Source organism: Bradysia coprophila, assembly GCF_014529535.1.
Source record: "Bradysia coprophila strain Holo2 chromosome IV unlocalized genomic scaffold, BU_Bcop_v1 contig_5, whole genome shotgun sequence".
Lineage (NCBI taxonomy): Eukaryota > Metazoa > Arthropoda > Insecta > Diptera > Sciaridae > Bradysia > Bradysia coprophila.
The window spans coordinates 3,269,776-3,293,034 of record NW_023503374.1 but is presented as its reverse complement, the minus strand read 5'-3'; the positions used below and the strand labels follow the sequence as shown (position 1 = coordinate 3,293,034).

Sequence of the window (23,259 nt, the reverse complement as noted above, 5' to 3'; positions counted from 1 at the left end):
TCTAAAAAGTTAGTAGATGTGTGAGTGTGATAGATATGTGAATGTTACTATTTTTGGTAGTATTAAAAAATTTACAGATCGTCATTTATCCGTACAATGGCCTTACCGAAGTTGTATGATGTCACCTTCAGTTATTTCCACTGGCACATTAGATTAGGTGTACAACGTGTAGTTATCGCATTGTCAGTGTTTCATCAAACAGTAATTTCTTGATGGAGAATATCGATCCAAGTCCACCGTACGGTAGCAGCGTAGTATTTGATTATCTATCTTTTCTGGAAATGATGTGGTGATAACGACACCATGTTTTCCAAGTGTTACAGGGGAACTATTATGAATTTCTTGGAAAGTTTTCATTCCAACACCGTTTAAATTTACCGGAAACGAACTATGTATCGCCTCAGAAAACCTTTTCCATTTGCAGTCCATATTTGAGCCTGTTTTCGTGAAACGACTTATTGTTTTGATAGATGTATTTGGCTGTTGGTAAGTCTTGGACGCTCGCCATGATGCTTAATTTTTCGTATTCATTCTGTGTTACGGTACGCTTTCGTCTTGTAAGCGACTTTGTATCGATGATGCCTTTTTCGTTTGTCCGATTTCGCTGTCCAAGTTTTTCATGTATACGTTTCCGTTTAGTAACATGATCTCAGCACGGTCATTGTTGTCTGTTGCATAGTTAAGCAGATTTCCCGAGTCGACTCGGTGCTGCGTTCGTTACGACATCTGTTTTGAAAAACCGTTCGCCTGACGTTGGAATTAGCAGCATCGTCATACTTTCTAGTATGATTTTTCGAAGTTTGGTCAAACACAAGCAATTCGGACACATCGATAGGAGCGACTTACGTACGGCGCCACTTTCATCACAACATTGATACAGTAGAATTTGTGGATATGTTTTGTGGATAGTTTCGTTGTGTGAAGGAAATTGCATATGGCTGCATGGCTACCAAGTGGTCATATTCTGATAGTTTTAAAACTCTCGGCTGTAAGCAATTCCAGTTCTCGTTGCTTCTTCCATTGCATTCATTCGATAGCCATACTTTAAAGTTAACCGATTGTGTGAATTTCAGAAATTGTGCAGGGTTGTTCAGCTCTGCATGGTCTTGCTATTGCCATTCATTGACGAAATGAATATTTCAGAACCGTTGTCGACACGTATCTCCAAATCACACGTGTTTTCTGTGAAGCGATTGATTTTTGCCGTTGAATATCGCTGTGTAAAGTAAATAGATTTTTCCCACCTCAATGTCTTTGACTGTTCACAAATTAGATCTACGAATTTTCATAACAAAATTTTGGTCTAATTATATTCTTAAAGTGGTCATTGTTGTAAATTGGAAGTTCAAAGATGGTCATGTCGGTATTCGGTCAAAATAACCCCACCAAAATAACGAATTGTAGTAATAACTAATGTCAAAAAAATTATTTGAAAAATGACGAGATGACCAGAATATCGACAGAATTCGAGGATATCGACTATATTCGAGTCTATCGATAGTATTCGAGTCTATCGCCAGTATTCGAGGATATCGAATATATTCCTGTGTATCGACTATATTCCAGTATATCGACAGAATTCGAGGATATCGACAGTATTCGAATCTATCTACTATATTCGAGTTCGACTGTATTCTGGCTAGAACTCGCCCAGAATTCAATTGGTACATATAAGTACAGCATCGCAAATGCAAATGCTATTATTATTTTTAGGGAAGTTAGCGCCGCAGGCCGTGAAGAAAAAAAAAAAAAAACAGGATCGAGGGGCGGCAGCCCCCGCATAGGGGGTCAAGGAGGAATATCTCCCATTGCGGGGTCTAAGGGGCGGAGCCCCTAGCGGGGTTTAGAGCCCCATTAACGTCTGTAAAGTATGAAAAAGCTCGCCGCTTCTAAATTATAAGAAAACGAGTTCGAGGTGTTGGGGTTATTTTAACCTAGAGCCATGTCGGTATTTCTGCGAGTTTTTGTGAGATTCAAGGACTTTTTATGAAACTTTCTGGGATTTCCTCGAAAATCATGGTAGTCTGTAGATAATTGATGGAATTGACTACTAGAAACAGTAAACTTTTGTCGTGGCGAAAAAACTGTGAGTCAAGGTACACGTTTATTGTTTAGTTAGGAACCGTTATCCTACTATTCGTTCGTCAAGCGAGTCGCCACCGGTTATCGGTGGTTTTTGTTTTTTATTTTTACAAGTTGGCACTCATGCATTGGTATATTGCACCCCTGAAAAATCTTGCTTGGGTTCCGGGAGTTTTTTTTTGTGGATTTGCTTATCTTCAAGACTTCTATGCTTTATCTAAGACTTAATGAAAGATTGGTCGACTATTTTTTTATTTCCAATTTTACCGGAAATTAAGTTTAAATAATTTACAATCCAGTGGTCCCATTTATATGATTTCAGAACACCGGAAGCAAAGCCGATTTTTTCATTCCTATCGTAAAGATGTAAGTAGATTCACAGCATCACAGACGAAATTCTAACTTTTTATTTCTTCTATTTTTTTGGTTGTGATAGACCTTCCAACTAATCGACGAAAAAAAACCTTAAAATCTGTTGCACCGAATTGCGTGCAAACTGTTTCTGGCTAAACAATTTTTATACTTGAAGAGAATTGTTGTGCTGTAGGTAATTTCAACCGGTTTGGGGAAATACTTTTTGCGATCGGCTTCTAGGAATGAAGCTGTTGGTAAATCGATGTGATTTGATAAATTTTTGTAACACGTCTTCTTGTCTTCTCTGCATGATTAATGAGCTATTGATCAAATTTATGAATTACTCAAACCAGTTTTTGCAACCTTCTGGCAATGAAGGTTATATTAATAACTCATCATTACACTATCATTACATCAAAATAAGGTATGTGAGAACATGGATAGAACAAGAATAAAATATTTGATTGATTTATTCATTCACAATTCAACTCTTGACCCGCCAGCAATAGAGTCAATTCTTGCGAATAATTCAAAAAAGTTTCATAAGTGAAGTTAAAGGTAGACTTGGACAGAATAAGTAAAAGGAAAATTGTGTTTTAAATTTAATGTGCTTGTGCTGTGTACTACAACGCAGTTCTTGATCATGTTAGCCAAAATAATATTACTCGTGACGATGACATTGAGTTGTGCCCAAGGATTTACCCTTGAATGTGAATTCGGCAATGAAGAGTGGATTAATCTAGGAATTGTGTTCCAGTGTAAAGTGCAGGGTATGCAAGTAACATCACGCAACAGTATTACAGAAGTTATTGGTACACCATTCCGACCAATTCGTGAAGTGAGAGCTCTTGATGTACAAGATCAACGGTGTCAGTTCGTTCCCTCAGATGTGCAAACGTTTTTCCCGAATATCGAGGGACTTCAAGTTGCCAATTCCGAACTGAAAGAGTTGCAAAATGCTGATATGCAACAATTCCCGAATTTGAAACAACTTTTCATGAGCGAAAACGAGCTCCAATCACTCGAAAACGATGTTTTCGAACCTTGCCCCAACATTGAGTACGTGAACCTTGGACATAATAATATCATGCATATGGGAACGGACATCTTCGCTCCATTAAAGAATCTGCAGTACTGCAATATAGCTGGTAATAGTTGCATTGACACCAAAATGGAGTCCCCAAATGCAATTCAACAGTTTTCTAGAGATTTGGAGAAACAATGTCCTCCGACACCCGAAATGTTGAAACGAGAAAAAGAAAGGAAAATCCCAGAAAGTCTTAGAACAACGGCTCGGCCGACTACTACCACCGTGACACCCGAACTAGATGATCTCAAGGAAGAACTTAAAAAATTAAAAAGCAAAATTGCTGAACACGATCAAAAGATTGACGAAATCAAGTCGAAAGAAAATGCTACCTCTGTGCCTGAGACACCTGACGCTTCACCAACAAGTGGGTCAAGTCCACCGGATCAGGTCACAGAACAGAATAGTCAACCAGAACTTTCTAGCACAAGTCCATCGCCGCTGAACTTTAATTTAATGGACATACTTAACATTCCCATGCCGAATTACCAGCAGTATCCGATGTACTCAAGTCAACCTCAAATTCCAAATCTGCAAAATAATTTTCCATTGCCCGGGAGACCACCGTATCCAGTTCCATTTCCTCAAAATTTGCAGTGCGGTCCATTTGGCTGTGTGTTTGATAACAATGCACCACAAATAAATTCTCCCCAAATTCCGTTTTCAAATCCTTCACAGCCATCAAATAACCTTTTCCCGAATCCGAATCAATTTCAAAGTCCTTATACTGATAATTTGCCGTCGTCTGGAATACAAAACCCATCAAAGCCTGAAGAAAGTCCAGCATCGCCGAGTCAAGATCTTTTAGGTATTTCGAAAGAATGTACCGAACACGGGTGCCCTGCTGTAAATCAACCAACTATGCCTCAACCGGAAGCTGCACCTCCGTCAGACAATTCAGAAAATCCACCAAATTCCAAAAAGCGAACGCCAGCACCGTTACCTTACCCTGATGTGGAGTCTGGTATGTTGTGTTATGTGACTTAATAAACTTTGTAATGATCTATAACATTCGACGGTCTTTTTCTACGCGAATTTAAATTACCTTTTGCAGATTCACCGAAATCTGTTGATAGAAAAAATCGAGAACCGGCAACTAGCGAAAATCCACCGTTTATTGACTCTCCACTGCAAAGTCGATTAGGGGATATGGAACCCAGCGGTAGGTTGTGTTGCATAATTAAATGTTTTTTGAGATTAAAAACACGAAATAAAAAACTTTAGATGGCAAAGATCCACAACAAATAAAGGATATGCTAGAAGAACAGCCAATACCACAAAATGGATGTACTTCCACTAGTTGTACTACAGAGAACGATTCTATAAAACATAATCCTCCAAAAGAAAATCCACCGAAAGACGATTCTCCCAAAGAAAATCCTTCTGAAGAAGATCCTCCAAAAGAAAATCCACCGACAGACGATTCCCCCAAAGAAAATCCTACTGAAGAAGATCCTCCGAAAGACGATTCTCCAAAAGAAAATCCTCCAAAAAAACAAAATCCTACAAAAAAAGAAAATCCACCGACAGACGGTTCCCCCAAAGAAAATCCTACTGAAGAAGATCCTCCGAAAGACGATTCTCCCAAAGAAGCTCCTACAAAAAAAGAAAATCTACCGACAGACGGCTCACCCAAAGAAAATCCTACTGAAGAAGATCCTTCGAAAGACGATTCTCCCAAAGAAGCTCCTACAAAAAAAGAAAATCCACCGACAGACGGTTCACCCAAAGAAAATCCTACTGAAGAAGATCCTTCAAAAGACGATTCTCCCAAAGAAGCTCCTACAAAAAAAGAAAATCCACCGACAGACGGTTCCCCCAAAGCAAATCCTACTGAAGAAGATCCTTCGAAACCTTCGAAAGACGATCCTCCCAAAGACGATTCTACAAACGAAAATCCTCCGAAAGAAAATCCTTCAAAAAAAGAAATTCCACCGAAAGACGATTCACCCAAAGAAGATCCTCCGAAAGAAGAAAATCCCCCGACAGACGATTCCCCCAAAGAAAATCCTACTGAAGAAGTTTCTCCGAAAGAACCAAAAGAAAATTCACCAAAAGATGATTCCCCCAAAGAAGAATCTTCAAAAGAAGAAAATCCACCGACAGACGATTCCCCCAAAGAAAATCCTCCTGAAGAAGATCCTCCAAAAGATCCAAAAGAAAATCCCCAGACAGACGATTCCCCCAAAGAAAATCCTACTGAAGAAGATCCTCCGAAAGATCCAAAAGAAAATCCACCAAAAGACGATTCACCCAAAGAAGAATCTTCAAAAGAAGAAAATCCACTGAAAGACGATTCTTCCAAAGAAAATCCTATTGAAGGAGATCCTCCGAAGGATCCAAAAGAAAATCCACCAAAAGACGATTCTCCCAAAGAAGATCCTCCAAAAGAAAATCCATCAAAAGACGATTCTCCCAAAGAAGATCCTCCAAAAGAAAATCCTCCGAAAGTCGATGCTCCCAAAGAAGAATCTTCAAAAGAAGAAAATCCACCGAACGACGATTCTCTCAAAAAAGAATCTCCAAAAACAGAAAATCAACCGACAGACGATTCCCCCAAAGAAGATCCTCCGAAAGATCCAAAAGAAAATCCACCAAAAGACGATTCTCCCAAAAAAAATCCTCCAAACAAAGATCCTCCCAAAGAGGATTCAACCAATAAACCGAAAGAAGGTGCTTCTGACATGGATGCTAGTGGTAATAATTTAATTTGCAATTAATCACAGTAGATGGTAACATTTTTAAATCGTATTTAGATGATCCCGATGATGTAACAATTAATCCCGTTTTGGAGGAGAAAATTCAAGATTTAGTCATGGAAAATGAAAAGAAAAATAATGAAATTTTCAAACTGTTAAAGAAAATACAGGAGCTGGAGGCAAAAAATAAAAATCAGGAGAAGGAACTTAAAGCTCTCAAGTTGTAACATTCAATGGTATATAAGGTTGTTAATTTATAAGCTGTAGTCGTAGTAATATAGAATCTATACTCGTTGAAATAAACCAGATAAGATAATAAAACCGATATGAATTTTTGTATAACCAAAGGAACACTCAACAAGTTAATTATTAAAATTGAAATTCACAGTAAAAGACGTGACGGAAGTCCATTTTTTGGGACAAAGGAACATATTTACAGCAACGTCTTAAAAGCAGCCGCACGAGTTCAACGAGCTGTCAAACGTAATTGATCGAGATATACTGCAGTTCAAAGTTTTGAAATTTGTAAGAAAAAATGACAAATTTCGTATTTTGAATGAGATAACCTCGGATATAACTAAGTGGAAGAGTGATAACTCCAATGCGTTGTTATAGATTTTGCTGAAATTTTGATTCATATGAAAATAAGTGTGTTTGGGAGGAAGTTGTGGGAATCATTTTGGTTCATGAAAGCTATGGTCGCACACGAAAACGTTGTTAATTAATTCGAATCAATGCTGTCAACGCACTTCAAGCAAAAGTAACAGCTTTCAAATCAAAGAGTAATTATAACTAGAGACGAAATTTGCACGACGAAATGTGGTTTCAACATTATTTTGTATAAGATACACATTTCGTATAATTTTACACCAATACATGTATGCGTTGACGCTTTTGATAACTCAATTTGCCATCTTAATTAAGTGGGCAAACACATACCAATAAACATTTCGTATTTCATGTTGGAACCACATATTTTACGTAATTTTGTTCGGAATTTCCTCTCTAGGTATAATTACTCTTAGTTTCAAATAGAGTACTATTTTGTATGAAAAATTGTTCAAAAATCTTTACAGTGCCAAAATTTGTTCGGTACTGTCCAGTTTCAGTATAAGAGTACCACCACACCTCTGCTACTGAGTGCTATGGTACCACACATGCTTGAATTGATGCTGTTTAGACCCGTACGAAGTACTGGGGTCTTATAGGTTTACGCATACGTTTGTAACACGTCGAATTGGACTCCCTGAGTAAGGGAAAACCTATTGTGGTTGTCTAGAGATGCCAAATCCGCGAAAAAAAAAATGTCCGTCTGTCCGTCTGTCTGTCTGCACGATAACTTGAGTAAAACGCATCCGATTTTGAAAATTCTTTTTTTTCCCGTTTGGTAATGTCAAAAGACAGGCTAAGTTCGAAGATGAGTGATTTTGGATCGACCCCTCCCGAGCTGTGGCCCAATAAGTGCTTTACGGTTTTTCGAAGATATCTCCGGACATTTAAACGTTAAACTTGTAAGTGATACGTCAAATAAAAGGTATTTACAATACCGATCGACAAAAAAAAAGTTTATGGAAATCGGATGACCGACTCGTGAGTTAGACCCCTTGGTGTGGAACAGGCACAGGGCGGCAAGCAGTTTTTGCTTGTAGGTCGGCCACATTTGAACATATTTCGTCTGTTTTAGCTTTATTAGATAGGTATTGACCGTTCCAATCAGGGAAAAAAAATTTATGAAATTATGTTCTCCGGAGCGTGAGCTAGGTCTCTTGGAGTGAGCTCTTATCTGGCTACTCGGAAGTACAGTGAACGTGGTGTATTTTGACAATATCTCGAGTAAATTTTGACCGAATTTCATGAATTTTTTTTGTTTGAAAGGTATTAACGAATGTAAAGCGTCGGTACTATTTCCGGTCTCCTAACAAAATGGCTGCCGGCGGCCATATTGGATTTTAGTAAAATAGAAATATCTTGGGAAAAATGGTACTTAGAGAGTTTCTGTTAACATGGAAATAATTTGTTATGTGTGTGGGGTTTCAGGGATTCCATATACGGACATCTATATATACCTATATACAGCTATATTGAGCTATATACAGGCATATAGAGCTATATAATAGCATATATTTATCTGTGAAATGTTTATTTATAGTGAAATATAGTTAAATATAGCGGTATATAGCTGTTTAAATAGGAATTTATGAAATTTGTCTTCGTACGGGGCTGTCTATATTGCCTCCGGCAATTTAGTTGTATATGATAACAAGGCAAAGAGTGGATAATGTAAGTGATTTTAAAGGGAGAATAGTTTTTCAGCAGAGAAGAAAATGAAGTAAGAGAAATGAAGAGTTTCACATTAAAGGCTTTTGATACGAATAGGGGTTTCGTACGGGTCGGCGTTAGCTATGTTTTTTTAATACAATCTAATTAATTTCTGATGCACAACGAAGAATGAAACACATCGTCTGCTGAATGACTATACAAAATACTTCTGAATTTGCAATTCCGGTAAATTAAAAATTAAATGTTGTTCAAACATAAAGAGTAGATAACCATGCAAAGATAAGATACGGAATCGCGTGTATACTCAAACTTGTCCGGTTCCATGAATTATGAAGGATAAAGCACACGCAACAAACTTAAATGTCATGTCTGTGTAATGAAACTTACTACCTGCCTATATATGTTACCTATGTGTCACACTTTATATTATGATAAATAAACCGTTGTTGATGGTTTGGTTAGATATTAAAAGGTAGCCAAAATTATACGCAAACATTTAGTTTTTACCAATGTTAGAATAGGGAATATTCAATAAGCATCGGCGATAATTGCTTTGATAATGGAATATCATAATTATCGACAATCGATTTTAATAATTACCATCAAGTATCGACAATTATCATCAAGTATATTTCTAAACAATTTACAATTTCTAAATTTAGCCACGGTTGGTTTGAAACGAGATTAAATAGGGACCGCCGAGCGCCGACCACCAATATTTTTTTTTTTTTCATATTATAAATCAGTGATGGACAAGAACATCACACAGGAAAAAATCAGAACAAACGGCTGGGCCGCTTCTGAGAACCAGCAGCTGTGTCGTCGACGGCCGGTAGAGTAGCAGTTAATTCTGACTTATATTGGGATCGGTAGCGGGACTAGTTCTAAGACTTTTCATCTAAAAAAAGTAATCTTTGAAGATCATCACTGATTTATAATATGAAAAAAAATAATGGTGGTAGGCGATCCCTATTAAATCTCGCTTCAAACCAACCGTGAGTCTGTAGAAGATGGAAGTTTTCAATAAAAATATTGTCATGACGAAAAGCGCTTGCAGGTATGAGTCAGGGTGAGGTATCAAAATACACATTTTCACAATACAATGAAGGAAATGCACTTTTTCTAAGCTGTTTCTAATGATTATATTATTGATTCAGAGTTCCCACGGCTTAGGAAGGCTCCTAAAATTAGGAATTTTAGAAAATTTTAAAGGAAATTTTAGGAGTATTTTAGGAGATTTGGAAGGTAATTTTAGGAGGAATTTTTTAAAATGTGGGAAAGGTTGTATAAGCAATTTCCGGAGGAATTTTTGCTCTGTTTCTCTGTTTCTCATACACTTCGTAAAATACTAAAAATGTTTAAGAAAATTGACAAAAAGGTATTTTTTTTGTCAAAACATATTTTTCCTTCTGCAGTTTAATAATTGAAACTTTTATGATTTCCTCTTTTCCGACACCAGTCTCGACTAGCCAGCAACTGATCCTTTATCAGGTTTTTCTTGTCGACTGCGCCTTTCGAATTAACAAGATTCACCATAATTTTGTTTCCATCATTTATCAGCTCTTGTGCACTAAAAAGTTTTTTTCTACTGGATCTGGAGAGATTTCTCGATATCGGAAAGTTTTTGTGAACTCGATTTTTTTTTTGTGAAGATGCTTTATTGAGATTATCTTCCGCCTCTTTATTCTTAAGTAGTATTTACCTTCTCGACTTTTTGTTGTTCGAGAAAAGTAAAGTACATTGGAGCATATCTGGAAAATACGTTGATTCATTAGGAAGTCAGTGACGTTTATATTATTCAATGTGTCCGTAAACGTTCGAAGTGACACGATCTTCTAACAAACTGCGATCCTCGATAATGTATTTATTTTCGCTAAATCCACGTTCAGGATCGCTATTTGCATGACTCAAAGAAAGGAGTGTTTTCGCAAGTTGAGTCAGGTTCATACAGAAGTTCAAATTCATTGCCGCATAATTTTGCTGTTTTTACCGTTTTTAGTTTTTCAGTATTATTAAAAAATTTCGTCGAGAGTGCGAGCTCATTTTAGGAATTTTAGGAGTTTTAGAAGATTTTTGGAGATTTTAGGAGGATTTGGTCCATTTTATGAATTTTATGAATTTTAGGAGGAGTAGGAACTCTGTTGATTGTTTGTTTCAACCAAGAGGACCGTGCGAAAAATTTTTTTATTTCACTGAGTACGAAAGTAATTATTTTCCTAACGCAGCTAGAGCTGGAAACCTCTCATTCGCTTAAAAATGCCTTTAAGTTAGGAATGTTTAGGAAAAAAAACTTTTGTCGCACACTACATTTATCATTCAGTCATGAATTCATACTATCATATCTGTGTGAGAGAACAAACCAGTCCACTCTGCCTACTAAATTAAATTTTGTTTAGCAAACGAATGATGTAACGCAGGTGACAAAGTAGTTATTTTCTCCTCGCCGCTGAAACTTTGGAAGCCTTTGTTGTGAAACATGTTGCATTTTCTCGGGTGACAACATTTTTATTATCTCGTTGAACAAATGACTATTGATAAAATTTCGATATTTATTTTTCCCATAGAAATAGTTCAATTCCGTCTTAAATTGGGAAAAACCAGTGGGTTTTCCGTTTCAAGAATCTTCTCCTTATTTCAAATCTTTTACCTCACTGAATATTTAAAGTGCATTGGTCTCAATTCATCCCAAAGTAAATATGCTCAAACTCAACTTTTTTTTTGTTACCGGAGCATTCATAAATTACGTAACACTTTTTCAGTGCTGTCATTAAAGTTAAATCCTAAATAACCACGATGCTCTATTCACTATTTAGGTGAGTATGTCGTTTGGGATAGAACATAGTTTTAACTTCGCAGACACAGGATGACATAATTTTCTTCAGTTTATAAAGTTTGGACTTTTGTGTCTCATACGATGTGAAATTAGGAAAGTTTTTTCAAACCTTCATAAGCCGTACAACATGCACCATGTCGAAAGACATATTGAATTTTCTCAACGATCGAAACAGTGGTCAAACGTACCTTAATTCAGTTTATACCAGTTATGCACGGTAAAGTGCGCTTCACATCACTGTTTGTGACGGGGAAAATGCACTTACCGTCCACAAACATGTAAAATGTGTCACTGCTTGTAAATGCTTGTTTAGGCACGTGTGATTACTCCTCTCGCCTTCGGCTCATTCCGCAAACCTCACACTTGCCTAAACAGATATTTACAAACAGTGACGTAACATACTATTACATGCCAGCGAGCGGTAAAGTGCACTTTACATCACTGTCTAGTCTTTTTCGAACTAGTGTTGAAATATCGCGACTTCGTCGCGTATTTCTCGCACTTCATTTAGGAAAAACGTTGTTGCTAACTTTTATGCTAAAAGGCTTTTTTAGCGAATTCGATTCCAGCACTCTCCTCCGGCTCGAGCTGAAAACCTTTCATTCGCTAAAAAAGCATTTTAGCATGCGTTAGGAAAATAACTATTTCATACTTCTACACTGAAAACCATTCATTTCATCAATTAAGCATTTTTTCGGTGATCTCAGTATGTGTAAAGCTCAGACGAACAATGAAAACCTTTCAGTTCTTGTGACGTAAATTACATTACATCCCCACCTTGGTTCTGTTATCTCAGTCGATTCGTCGTCCATAAATTTTAAACTTTTGCGCGTTAAACAAAAGCACTTTGTTTTGACAATTCCGCATGCATCAAACCGATGTAATAATATCAGCAGGAGCAGCTGAAGTGAGATGAACGTAACCTTTATTGTACTTATAGAAATAAATATAATCTCTCGAATCGCGAATAAACATTAGTTTTTCTGTGTGCAATCTAAATATCATTTAATTGTCACAGAAAGATAATGCAATCAGTAAACAGATGAGACGACGTGTTATCTGATCGTTCGAATCACAACGTAATTGGCAGTGATTGTTAACACAAGGAAGTGTATCTACATTGCCTGGGCGAACGTAATAATTTGTGTGCTTGAACATAATGCATAGACTACGAGTGCTTACACAAAATCGATTAAATATAATTGCCCCGATACGGTGCTTTTGTGATGGCAAAACGAAAAACGAAGCCGACGCAAAGGATGATCCTAATCATCCGGTGACTCGGACGGGTCGTTTGCTGAAGAGAGATTTGACGAATGTTAAGAATTTCTTATTTCGCGAACGCAAAGTCATTGGAACGAGCGAACAAGACATCAGGGATATACGAACGCGAGCCAATGATAGCGAATTTCAAACGCATTGTGATATTCTGATAATCGGAGGCGGTGGAGTCGGAGCATCGATTGCGTATTGGTTGAAGAAACGCGCTCGACATGGATTGAATGTCGTCGTTTTGGAAAAGGATCCCACGGTGAGTGGTGCCCACGCACAGAATATGGTTCTCGTTTTACATTAAATATGCTTTCTCCGATACAGTACCAGTCGGCTTCGACAACGTTATCGGTCGGTGGACTTAGGCAACAGTTTTCGCTGGAGGAGAACATTCAAATGAGCCTGTACGCGGCCGAATTTATGAAAGACATAAAGGAACACTTGGACGACGATGTTGAACTGAATTTCACACCGCACGGCTACCTGATGATGGCTTCAGAAGCCGGTGCCGATGCATTGTCACAGAATTCAGAATTACAAAATCGAATGGGTGCGAAGAATGAGCTACTCACCGCCAAGCAGTTGAACCGAAAATTTCCATGGTTGAACACGGACGGAGTTGCGTTAGGATGCCATGGATTGGAAAAAGAAGGTTGTATGACTGGTGTTGCCATTCAATTCAACAATTCAACTGAAAATGTTTTTTTTTCCTTAAAAAGGCTGGTTCGATCCGTGGGCTCTGCTGATGGGTTTCAAAAGAACGGCTTCGCGACTCGGAGCGCATTTCGTTCACGGCGAAGTAGTTAGCTTTGAATTCGAGCAAAATCGTGACATACAAGTCGCCGGTGTTGAACCAGGAACGTACGAAGCATTGAATCGAGTCATGGTAAAAATGGAGAATGGAGAAGTGAGGCCGATTGGATTTTCCCAAGTGATCATTGCTGCTGGAGCACATTCTGGAAGTGTAGCCAAATTAGGTATGACGATGAAAATTTGTGATGCTGGAAGTGTGCCACTTATCTATTTCATTTATTTAACACTGCAGCGAAAATTGGCAAAAGCGATGGAATGCGTTCGATACCACTACCAGTCGAGCCACGGTATGATGTTATAATATGACTTGGTCGCAGACGATGATTCTGATTTTATTTCAGCAAGCGCTACGTGTACGTTTTCGAGAGTCAAGGTGTGAATTGTCCCGGCTTAAACACACCTTTGGTCATCGATCCGTCTCATGTCTATTTCCGACGAGATGGCGTCGGTGGTAATTTCATTGGAGGACGCAGTCCTGATCCAGGAAACGAACCGGCAACTGATAATCTGGACGTCGACTATGATTACTTTGACAATGAAGTGTGGCCAAGGCTAGCCGCCCGAGTACCAGCATTCGAATCGGTTAAAGTGAAAAGTGCCTGGTCAGGTTTCTATGAGTTCAACACTTTCGATGAGAATGGAATCATTGGGCCGCATCCGTATTATCACAATTTGATAATTGCCACCGGATTCAGCGGTCATGGTAAGTCTTTGGTTTGGTTGAAGTAGTAGATTCTTCTCAGTATTTCGCTTCTGTGATAACCACTCGTTTACCATTGTTTCATTAGGAATCCAGCAAACACCTGCAATCGGCCGTGCCGTATCTGAACTGATTTTAGACGGATGCTTCCGGACCATCGATTTGACTCGTTTATGTTTTGACAGAATTATTGTGGATGAGCCAATGTACGAGAGGAATTGCGTTTAACACGCAAAATGTCTGTTATTGTAACGAAACACAAAACGTTTACCGCTCTGTTATTGACTGACTGGTTGGCTTTTATTGGTCTTTAGTAATTCAATAAACTCAACACGTACAAAACAGCAGTTGTCTTTGTTCTCCAATGGATTGCTTTACTTAAACACGAATTTTAAATTTACTTGAATTGACCTGGTGCTGGTCCACCGAATAGACCGCCACCCTGTTTGCTAGCCGCTCTCGACGGTGAGAAACCGAGCAGTTTCTGAATATTTTGCCGTATGCTCATCGTGCACAGAATGTACAGAAAAATGAACGAACATTCCGTGTAGTCTTCACCGGGCAAATTTCGATGACTGAGACCTTGTATCCATGAAATCGGTAGAAACGGTAGCCGAGCGACGACCCGACCATCAAAAATGCTATTGAACATGCTGAGTAGAGCGGTGAATGCAAAGCCGGTGGCAAACATCGATTTCATTTTCACCAGCGACAGGTCTCGGTTGTTGTTCTTCAGCTTTTCCTCGTCTCTTTCGATTTTCTTTTTGTGCTGTTTATCCAACGAATCGCCATGAATTTCCTTCCTTCGTTCCACTGGAATGGTTCGACGTTTTAGACAATTTTGTGGAAATAAAGAATTTTCATCTGCCCGACGGCCCGACACTCACATTTTTTACTTTGTTTCTCCACTTCGCCTTTGAGTTTTTGGAATTTTTCCGTACGGTACACCAAGAGCCAGGTTAGCCCTGTAAAAATAGAAAATCAGAAGAGCTGACTTAAAAATCGGCCGAATCGCCCGTACCTTCGCCGAGAAAGGCTGTGCAAATAGATATAAATACTATCAACAGAGTGTCGGCCCACATTTTTTAAAATAATAAATTTAAATCTAAAGTGAAATAATTAATTTAATTTTTTAATTTTTTTGACATATATGATATGCCAAAGAGGTGACGATATATAGCACGGTCAGTGGTGCCCAGGCAGATGATTTGTTTTGGAACAGTGGAAACACTTGTGTCATGTGTATTTCGCATGTTCCTGCCAATCATGCTTGGCTACGTGTACTCGCGTTCTTGTACAATTCATGCCGTGTAAGTCAGCTGAAATTCAAAATTTAAAGTGTCATGCCTTTGCCACATTCGTCTACAAGATATTCCCAATATTTCACACATTTTCACTTTTCGTAACACCTGCTTGACACTTTATCTGTCAAATCGTATGGAAAACTGCAATATCTTGTAGACAACATTCATATAGACTGTTAAGATGAAAGAGAAAGAAATATTTGACAAGTACCCGAAGGCAAGTTATAATAAGGGGCCATTCACAAATTACGCACGCACCAAATTCGAAATTTCAGACCCCCCCTCCCCCCTTGCACGCGAAAATGTATGGAGAAAATTTCAAAAATGTATGAAGCGTACGCTTTTGTCAACACCCCACCCCCCCTCCCCCCTTAAGAGCGTGCGTAATTTGTGAATGGCCCCTAACCAGTCTTCTAAGATTATTTTTACATACTAATTGCCATCGACTGTTATGATTAGTACGAGAGTTCCGAAGTCCGGTTAATTCTAACTTACCTTGCATATTTTAATATAGACTGTTATGACCAGAGCGAGAGAACCGAAGACTATTTAATAGATCGATGCAAAATGGGGATTCGCTCAGTTCCGCTGTATTATTAATTTTTGTCGATGTACGGTATTGTTTAAATTTCCATTTACATGCTTATGCACGGTAAAGTGGACTTCACATCACTGTTTGTGACAGGGAAAATGCACTTACCGTCCACAAACATGTAAAATGTGTTACGTCACTGCTTGTAAATGCTTGTTTAGGCACGTGTGATTACTCCACTCGGCCGCAAACCTCACACTTGCCTAAACAAATATTTACAAACAGTGACGTAACATACAATGAACACAATGGGAAAGGATGAGACACACGCATTAGTCATTTGTGTACCTGTTTTGGACTATTGATTTTAGGCAATTTCGCGGATTGTAGGCCGAACGAAGTGAGGTCTACAAGCGAAAGTGCCTTAAATCAACCGTCCCAAACAGGTGCACATGTGAGTTTTCATGCAGAGGGCCGGAAACCCGAGAAAATTCGAAAAATTGCCCTCATTTTCGGTCCCGAAGCATGAAAATTATTTTTTTTGATACCAACATCGAAAGTTGATACTTTCGCCCTCGAAATCCGGGGCGAAAGTAAAAAAATGCAAGTTATGTGTTTGAGCGGGGAGAAAGAAAGAATACATAATGCGAAAGTCGACTACATAATGTAATAGTCGACTCTTGTCAATAAGTGTACTGCGATCAAAATTGAAATAAAGCGTGCGCCAGTGCTCTTATTGAAATTAACATGCGAAGTTGATACTTTTTGTTGCTGAATGATTTGTTAGTTATTTGTTAATTTTTGTGTGTGTTGTTGTTGTGATGGTTAAATAATTAAATTTTTGATATACCAAGGGGGCTGCCGCCCCCTGGACCCCCGCATTTTCTGACTAAATGCCTTCATATTTCAACATTTTGTTCTGCTGTTTGCGATACGTATCAACTTCCGATGTTGGTATCAAAAAAAATAGTATGAACGACTCGGGGCAAAAGTAAAAAAATTCAACCTGTGCGATTGAGGCCCTTGCCTTCGGCGCGGGCATCAACACGGTTGAATTTTTTTACTTTCGCCCCTTGTCATTCAATGTACTATTTACCGTACATCGGCAATGCCGATTCGGCATACACGCATACATCTTTACGAAAATAGCTCTCTTTGCATCGTCTGTTATACAGTGTTAAAAGAGCGTAAAAGAGAGAAAAATTACCAGTTACTTAACTGGTTTCGATGGGAGATACGTCACAAGTTGTATGTAAAAGTCCAGTTAACTAGGAACAAACAATTAATTTAACTGAGCTCGATGGGTGAACACTCTTTTTGACATTCTCTTTTAACACTATATAACTTGCCTTGAGGTACTTGTCAAAATATTTGCTCCTCTTTCAACATGTTATAATCTGAATGAGAAGACCAGTTTATTGTAACTTGCCTTGGTATACTTGTCAAAATATTTCTTTCTCTTTCATCATAATGCTCTATAAATTTTTGCCTTTCGGCAAGTTAAAATAACTGGTTTTTTCCCCTTTTTTTCGTTCTTTTAACACATTGAAATTAATTGCGGCTTGCCAACTTTCTGCACCCTGGACTTTACTTAAATAGTCTAAACTGAATTCTAGATTTTTAGAAATTTATTTGGAAGCATTCCACGACTATTTAAGTAAAGTCTAGGGTGCCGAAAGTTGACAAGCCGCAATTACTTTGAATTTGTTAACACTACTTTGTAGACACAAGATATATCTTACATTTTTGGTCATTTTTTCCGCTCACATTTGGACTTTTAACAAGTTTGCAGTCATCAGAGGTCAGTTCCTATAGAAATAAGGGTCATCATCCCTATCCAAGAACTACATAATTTAAATTCATTTAACATGTATATCATAATATGATATTATCATATGTATTATTGGTGATTGTTGCTATAGCGTGTTTAAGTGAGAGAGATGGCGAAACGACTACCTATTGTTCCATCTCGGGGTCTGCTGTCATATTCTTTTGTATTATCGATGACAGCAGACCCCGAGTTGATTTTCCATCTCACTCTACTTAAACACCGTACATGTGCGGTACTGGCTGTGTTCAGTGGAATGGTTTATGGTTATGACTGTGGAATTGTTTATGGCAAGGTTCTGAAAGAATAGGTTAAGACACGCACGAGGGCGGGTGACACCGAAATCGATAAACGCACCCGGTACAGATTGTGTGTGAAATCAACTTGAAGAAAATGTTTTTTAGGAAAACTCGGAATTTTGTTTTTGTTACGTTGACTTTTTCATATAAACTTCGTAGCCGCTGAACTCAATTTGTGTGTCACCGCCTTCGTGATCAACTCAGAGTTGTCTTAACCTGGTTCTTTCAGAACCTTGGTTTATGGCTTTGACTTGTGACTGTGGAATCAACTGTGCAAACGTTAACGAGTTTTAAATAGAAATTCTGCGAATGTAGAGACGACATCAGGACTTATTATTGGTAAATTTACTGAAATTTTCGGTTTTATCAGCATTTACCAGCGCTAATGGGAACACCTGCTATTTTCCTCACAAAATATATTCGGTCCGGTGGCCCTAAGTATTGTACATGCACAGAAACCTCGAAATTATTTCAGAATATTGGCAGCGCAAGCATAAAATTTGTAAATCAGCTGGTAAACAAACTGAAACTCAGTCACACTTTCGTTGGCATTGCCTGTGGATTTAATTTTTAAATTTAAAAAGAAGTAGTAGAGCAGTCGACAGAAAGTGTGACACTTTTCTAGTACGATGGAACGATTGGAACAGTAAAATTGAACGAAATTAAGATGGCCGTTATTATGTCAAAATTTGCGTTCGATGAGTAAACTATTGTACGCATTTTATAAGAATAAAAATCTTCGTTTTTGACACAAACAAAGCCAATTCAATCGTCCAGTTTGCTTTCCACAAAGAAACTACCGAACAGGTAAACTATTACACGATGCTGACGGTCGAAAAGATCAACAAAACCGTACAAAAAATCGAATTTTTTGCACGCCAAGCCGGCTGACTTGTTTGCAATCGTTTTTGGTGAATGAAAAAATTATTTTTTTTGTCTTCATTTGTTTCAGCATAAAATGAGGCGCAAAAGCGATCGTGTAAAGACACCAGTTGCGGCTAGCCCTGCTAAACGTTCTTCACGGCGTTCGAAACGTTCCGCTTCGGACACCGAAGAAAAACCTCAAAATTCAGATAACGAACAATCCGAACAAAACTCCGGCTCCGAACAAGATTCGGATCATCAGCCAGTTGCGAAAAATCGAAGAAAACTGAGTCGAAACACCAAAGTGACAAATGAAGAGAAACCCGTTCGATCGAGACGCGGTAGACCGGCAAAAAATATTGAAACGGTTACTGAAGAAGATGAGGAAGCGGAAACGGCTCAACAAAGTGCTGTGACAACGGAAGAAAACAGTATTGAGGCCGAAAAACAGAAGTCACCGTCTCCGGAACCTGTGAAGGTGCAGTCTCCGGAACCAGTAAAAATACAGTCTCCGGAACCTGTCAGAGTACAGTCTCCGGAACCTGTAAAACTACAGTCTCCGGAACCAGTAGACGTGAAGTCCCCTGAACCGGTAAAGGCAAAGACACCCGAACCTGTAAGAGTGAATACTCCAGAAGCAACAACGGTGAAGTCTCCAGAGCCAGTCACAATGAAATCACCGGTAAAAGTAACCGCAAAGGAATCAACACCAGAGCCTGTTCCAGTTGCCGAAGAGGTTACATCTTCGGAGCCGGCTGTCGTCGAAGCAAAAGCAAACGCTGAATCGGTTGATTGTCTCGTTGAAACTGATGCGGCTAAACAAACAGAGCAAAATAATGGTTCGAGTGAAGAGGCAGGTGATAAAACCGAAGAATCTACAGGTGAAGAAAGCAGAACAAGATCTAAGGCAAAAGAGCAACCAACTGGCCGACGGAAGCATAGGAAACCATCATCAGAAAACGTTGATTTACAACCAACTGAAGTTGTTAAAGAGAGCCAAAGGAAACGCCGAAACCGTTTTAGTTCGCCTGTAAATGAACCAGACAATCAAATTCAGAGGGACGAAGTAGAAGAAACGAGTAAAGTGGCCGAAGACACAACTGACGTCGCACCAATCAATTCGAAATCATCCGAACCAGAGGTCCCTAAAGACGTAGATAAGTCACAAGATGGTGACGGTAGAAAGTCTCGTGGTGAAAAGGAAAACAAAGAAAAGAGAAAATCGGATGAGAGAACAGTGTCGAGTGAAAAGAAACAAAAACCGATACGCAAACGAAAATGGCTAACGCAAAAGAGCACCGAACCGAAGCCACAAATTCTTGCTATTTCAACCGATTCCTTGAAAAACTTAATATCAGACGTAAAGCCCGTACCTTTAAGTGACGTCAAACTGGAATCGTCGCCCGAACCAGAGGAAGTGGAAATCGTTCCCAAGAACGATACAGCCAGGTCAACTTCAAGCGATTTACGCGATCGTTCACATCGTAACAAAGAGCATCGCAACGAATCGAAACCGGACAAAAAGCATGACGAAAATGCTTCGATGACGTCGAATCGGAAAATTTCAATTGTCAGCGATGATACGACAACAGTGCAACGGCCGCCCAGCCCTCCCAAATTCAGTTCGTCAAACATTTTATTCATAACAAATTTGGTGCGTCCGTTTACCGTACTGCAACTGAAGGGTTTGCTGGCTCGGACGGGAAAAATTGTGGACGACGGATTTTGGATCGACAAAATCAAATCGAAATGCTACGTCAAATACGAGACGGAGGAGTAAGTATCCATATGACGTTCCGTTCTTCCCGTTGCATGTCTCAACATTTTTTTTTTCCAATTTATTTTTCATGCAGTGAGGCAATTGAAACTCGACATGCTCTACACGGAGTACGATGGCCGGCTTCGAATCCAAAGTGTCTTAACGTCGACTTTGGCTCGGAGAAAAGTATGGACAAAGCGATTGCTTCAACAAGCGAACAACCTTCAAAAGAAGGTGTAGCAGCAGCTCGTGAGGAACGCGTATCTGGTGGCTGGGATCGGTTTGAAGTGGATGAACGAAAGGTTAAAAACACTTTGACTCGGTTAAAAGCCAACAGAATTTTGATTTCAATTTTTTGATTGTCATCCAACAGGAACCGGCAGCGACAACACGACCGATGCGTGAATGGGACGTGGGCAAAAAGGAGGACCTGGGAAGGGAACGAGAAAAAGAACGCGAACGGGATCGAGGAGATCGGAATCGGGACAGAGACCGGCAACGCGAACATCCAAAGGAAGCACGAGAAGCAGATCGCCTGGAGCGGCGTAAACGATCACCAGACATCACTCATTCAGTTTCGCCTGGTAAATATAGCAAATTAATCAAATTCCAATCGTGAAATGACCAAGACCTCATTTTCTAGCGCGAAAATTCCATAAGAAAGAGAACGAACCACCGATCCGGCTACTTGACGATTTGTTCAGAAAGACCAAAACAACTCCTTGTGTGTATTGGCTGCCGTTAACTTCTGAACAGGTAATTCAATTCAGGCCGAGTTTTTCATTCAAGTCAGCAACTCAAATCCGTTATTTCTTAGATCGCACTGAAGGAAGAGGAACGACGAAAACAGCAAGCCGAGCAAAAGCGTCGCATCGAGCAACGTGAAAAGGAGCGCAATGAACGGAATGAAAGAGATCGCGAACGAGACAGAAATAGAGGTGACCGGGACCGTAGCGATCGTCGTCGTTACTAAAGGAATGACAAACGAAAACCGAAAACAGGAGAGTTAAGAAAAGTTCAAATTGAGTCTTGTAATATTTTTGAGGATCAAAGGATGATTGTATTGGATGTCAGCACACCCAGACACACAGTCACGCGCGTCTGTGAAGGAAAACCAAAAATTAAAAAAAAAGAAAAAAAAACTTAAACTCAACAGCACTGGTGTGACATCAGCTGAAATGGTCTGTGGATACTTTTTCTATTCTTTTCTTAATTTTAAACGTTTTTTTTGTTGAATTTTTTCTCCTTACAATTTTTCCTGCAAAAAATGAATTTTGATTTATTCGAGAGTCAAATATTTTCTAGTTTTCGTTGCGGTCATATCACCTGCGTCAACCCACTAAAATTTGAACATCCTCTCTCATTCATTCATTTTTCATTTAAATTAATTTTGATTTTCTTCTTCAACCACTTACCTTATACGATTCATTGCCATCAAGCAGCAAGCGATTTTTCTCTCTCTTTCGCGTCTAGGGTCCGGGTCTTAATAGTTTTATGTTTGAGTCCACAAATCGTGTACTGACCACGATGAACAGCCGCAAACAATACAAACAAACTAAAAAAAACAAATTCTAATTAAAATAAAATAATTTTTAATTATTTTGCAAACCTTTTGTCATCACAACCCACGATATATAAACATAATGTCCTACAGGTCATCAATATTCTTATTTAAAGTTATTTTTATCAGAGGCAGAATGCTACTTCTCCTTCATCCAAACAACCGATACGTTGCGAATACCATCCCAACAATATAAAAAAAGAGAACACACACATCAACCGACGAATCGGTTATCCGAACCGTACGACGAGACAGAGAAAAAACAGAGGAAGCGGATATAGTTCATTCGAAAAACTTTGATACCCTTCGCTACCGAACGAGTCAATTTTTTCGTTTTGTTGTTTTTGATGCACACATTGAGAGTGCAATGACAGCAAAATGTTACGGATCAACAATGGAAAAGCTTAATGGGCCGTTACATCTCCAGTGCGTTAAACATTGGACAGAACCGTTAACAAATAATTGAACGAGTATATTGAGAATAATGACATTCTATTGCAAAAGCAGTTGACGAACTAACAAAAGTGTTCTGACCTGTACATACGTTCCATCAAACCATCAAATGAATTGATGTATGTGGCTCATCATATAAATCCCAATGTACATCCACGGAATAAACAGCATCTAAGGATTCACCAAAATCAACAACTTCGGCTGCACCACACACAGATTTCAATTTTATTTTTTTTCAACTTTTCCACATGGAAATATCCTTAGCCCCTAAAATATTATTTGTAAGACCGCCTATGTTACACATATAATCATAGCACCTAACTAAATACTAAATACTAAGCAAAATAAATTGATTCTTTCGACGATTTACACTGTGGGTTTGGAGATTTATTGTTGGACGGCAAACCCTAAGATACGAACACATTTTACGCAGGCAGTTAAACTCATTGAAAACACTAAACGCAAGTTCATCGAGACAAGGCGTCGATATTTCAATGCACCAAGAAATTGTTAGTCCTTTTAGAATTTGTGGCGAATAT

At 38.8% G+C, this 23,259-nt stretch overlaps 4 protein-coding genes across 5 annotated transcripts; 3 read left to right on the top strand and 1 right to left on the bottom strand.

The window, feature by feature from the left end:
- Window positions 1-2,901: 2,901 nt before the first annotated feature.
- On the top strand, window positions 2,902-6,533 carry LOC119071544 (pollen-specific leucine-rich repeat extensin-like protein 1). 2 transcript variants are annotated; one of them, XM_037176443.1, is made up of 4 exons: window positions 2,902-4,487; window positions 4,578-4,685; window positions 4,748-6,220; window positions 6,280-6,533. In XM_037176443.1, exons 1-4 carry the CDS (start codon window positions 3,080-3,082, stop codon window positions 6,447-6,449), a joined length of 3,159 nt encoding a protein of 1,052 aa, XP_037032338.1. In that variant the 5' UTR covers window positions 2,902-3,079; the 3' UTR covers window positions 6,450-6,533. The 2 variants fall into 2 exon arrangements, with proteins under 2 accessions (XP_037032338.1, XP_037032337.1); XM_037176442.1 differs by having other exon boundaries at window positions 4,748-6,226; window positions 6,277-6,533.
- Window positions 6,534-12,147: 5,614 nt separating this feature from the next.
- LOC119071560 (FAD-dependent oxidoreductase domain-containing protein 1-like) lies at window positions 12,148-14,464 on the top strand. Its single transcript, XM_037176487.1, has 6 exons — window positions 12,148-12,866; window positions 12,932-13,259; window positions 13,327-13,584; window positions 13,653-13,707; window positions 13,762-14,123; window positions 14,209-14,464. Exons 1-6 carry the CDS (start codon window positions 12,495-12,497, stop codon window positions 14,346-14,348), a joined length of 1,515 nt encoding a protein of 504 aa, XP_037032382.1. The 5' UTR covers window positions 12,148-12,494; the 3' UTR covers window positions 14,349-14,464.
- Window positions 14,465-14,473: 9 nt separating this feature from the next.
- LOC119071590 (calcium load-activated calcium channel) lies at window positions 14,474-15,302 on the bottom strand. The gene is made up of 3 exons (XM_037176537.1): window positions 15,142-15,302; window positions 15,008-15,085; window positions 14,474-14,933 (listed from the first exon to the last, which is right to left on the bottom strand). Exons 1-3 carry the CDS (start codon window positions 15,200-15,202, stop codon window positions 14,518-14,520), a joined length of 555 nt encoding a protein of 184 aa, XP_037032432.1. The 5' UTR covers window positions 15,203-15,302; the 3' UTR covers window positions 14,474-14,517.
- A 3,432-nt stretch (window positions 15,303-18,734) lies between these two features.
- LOC119071554 (apoptotic chromatin condensation inducer in the nucleus-like) lies at window positions 18,735-23,089 on the top strand. Its single transcript, XM_037176477.1, has 6 exons — window positions 18,735-18,890; window positions 19,036-20,723; window positions 20,801-21,008; window positions 21,080-21,290; window positions 21,350-21,462; window positions 21,524-23,089. Exons 2-6 carry the CDS (start codon window positions 19,042-19,044, stop codon window positions 21,677-21,679), a joined length of 2,370 nt encoding a protein of 789 aa, XP_037032372.1. The 5' UTR covers window positions 18,735-18,890; window positions 19,036-19,041; the 3' UTR covers window positions 21,680-23,089.
- The last annotated feature ends 170 nt before the right edge of the window (window positions 23,090-23,259 follow it).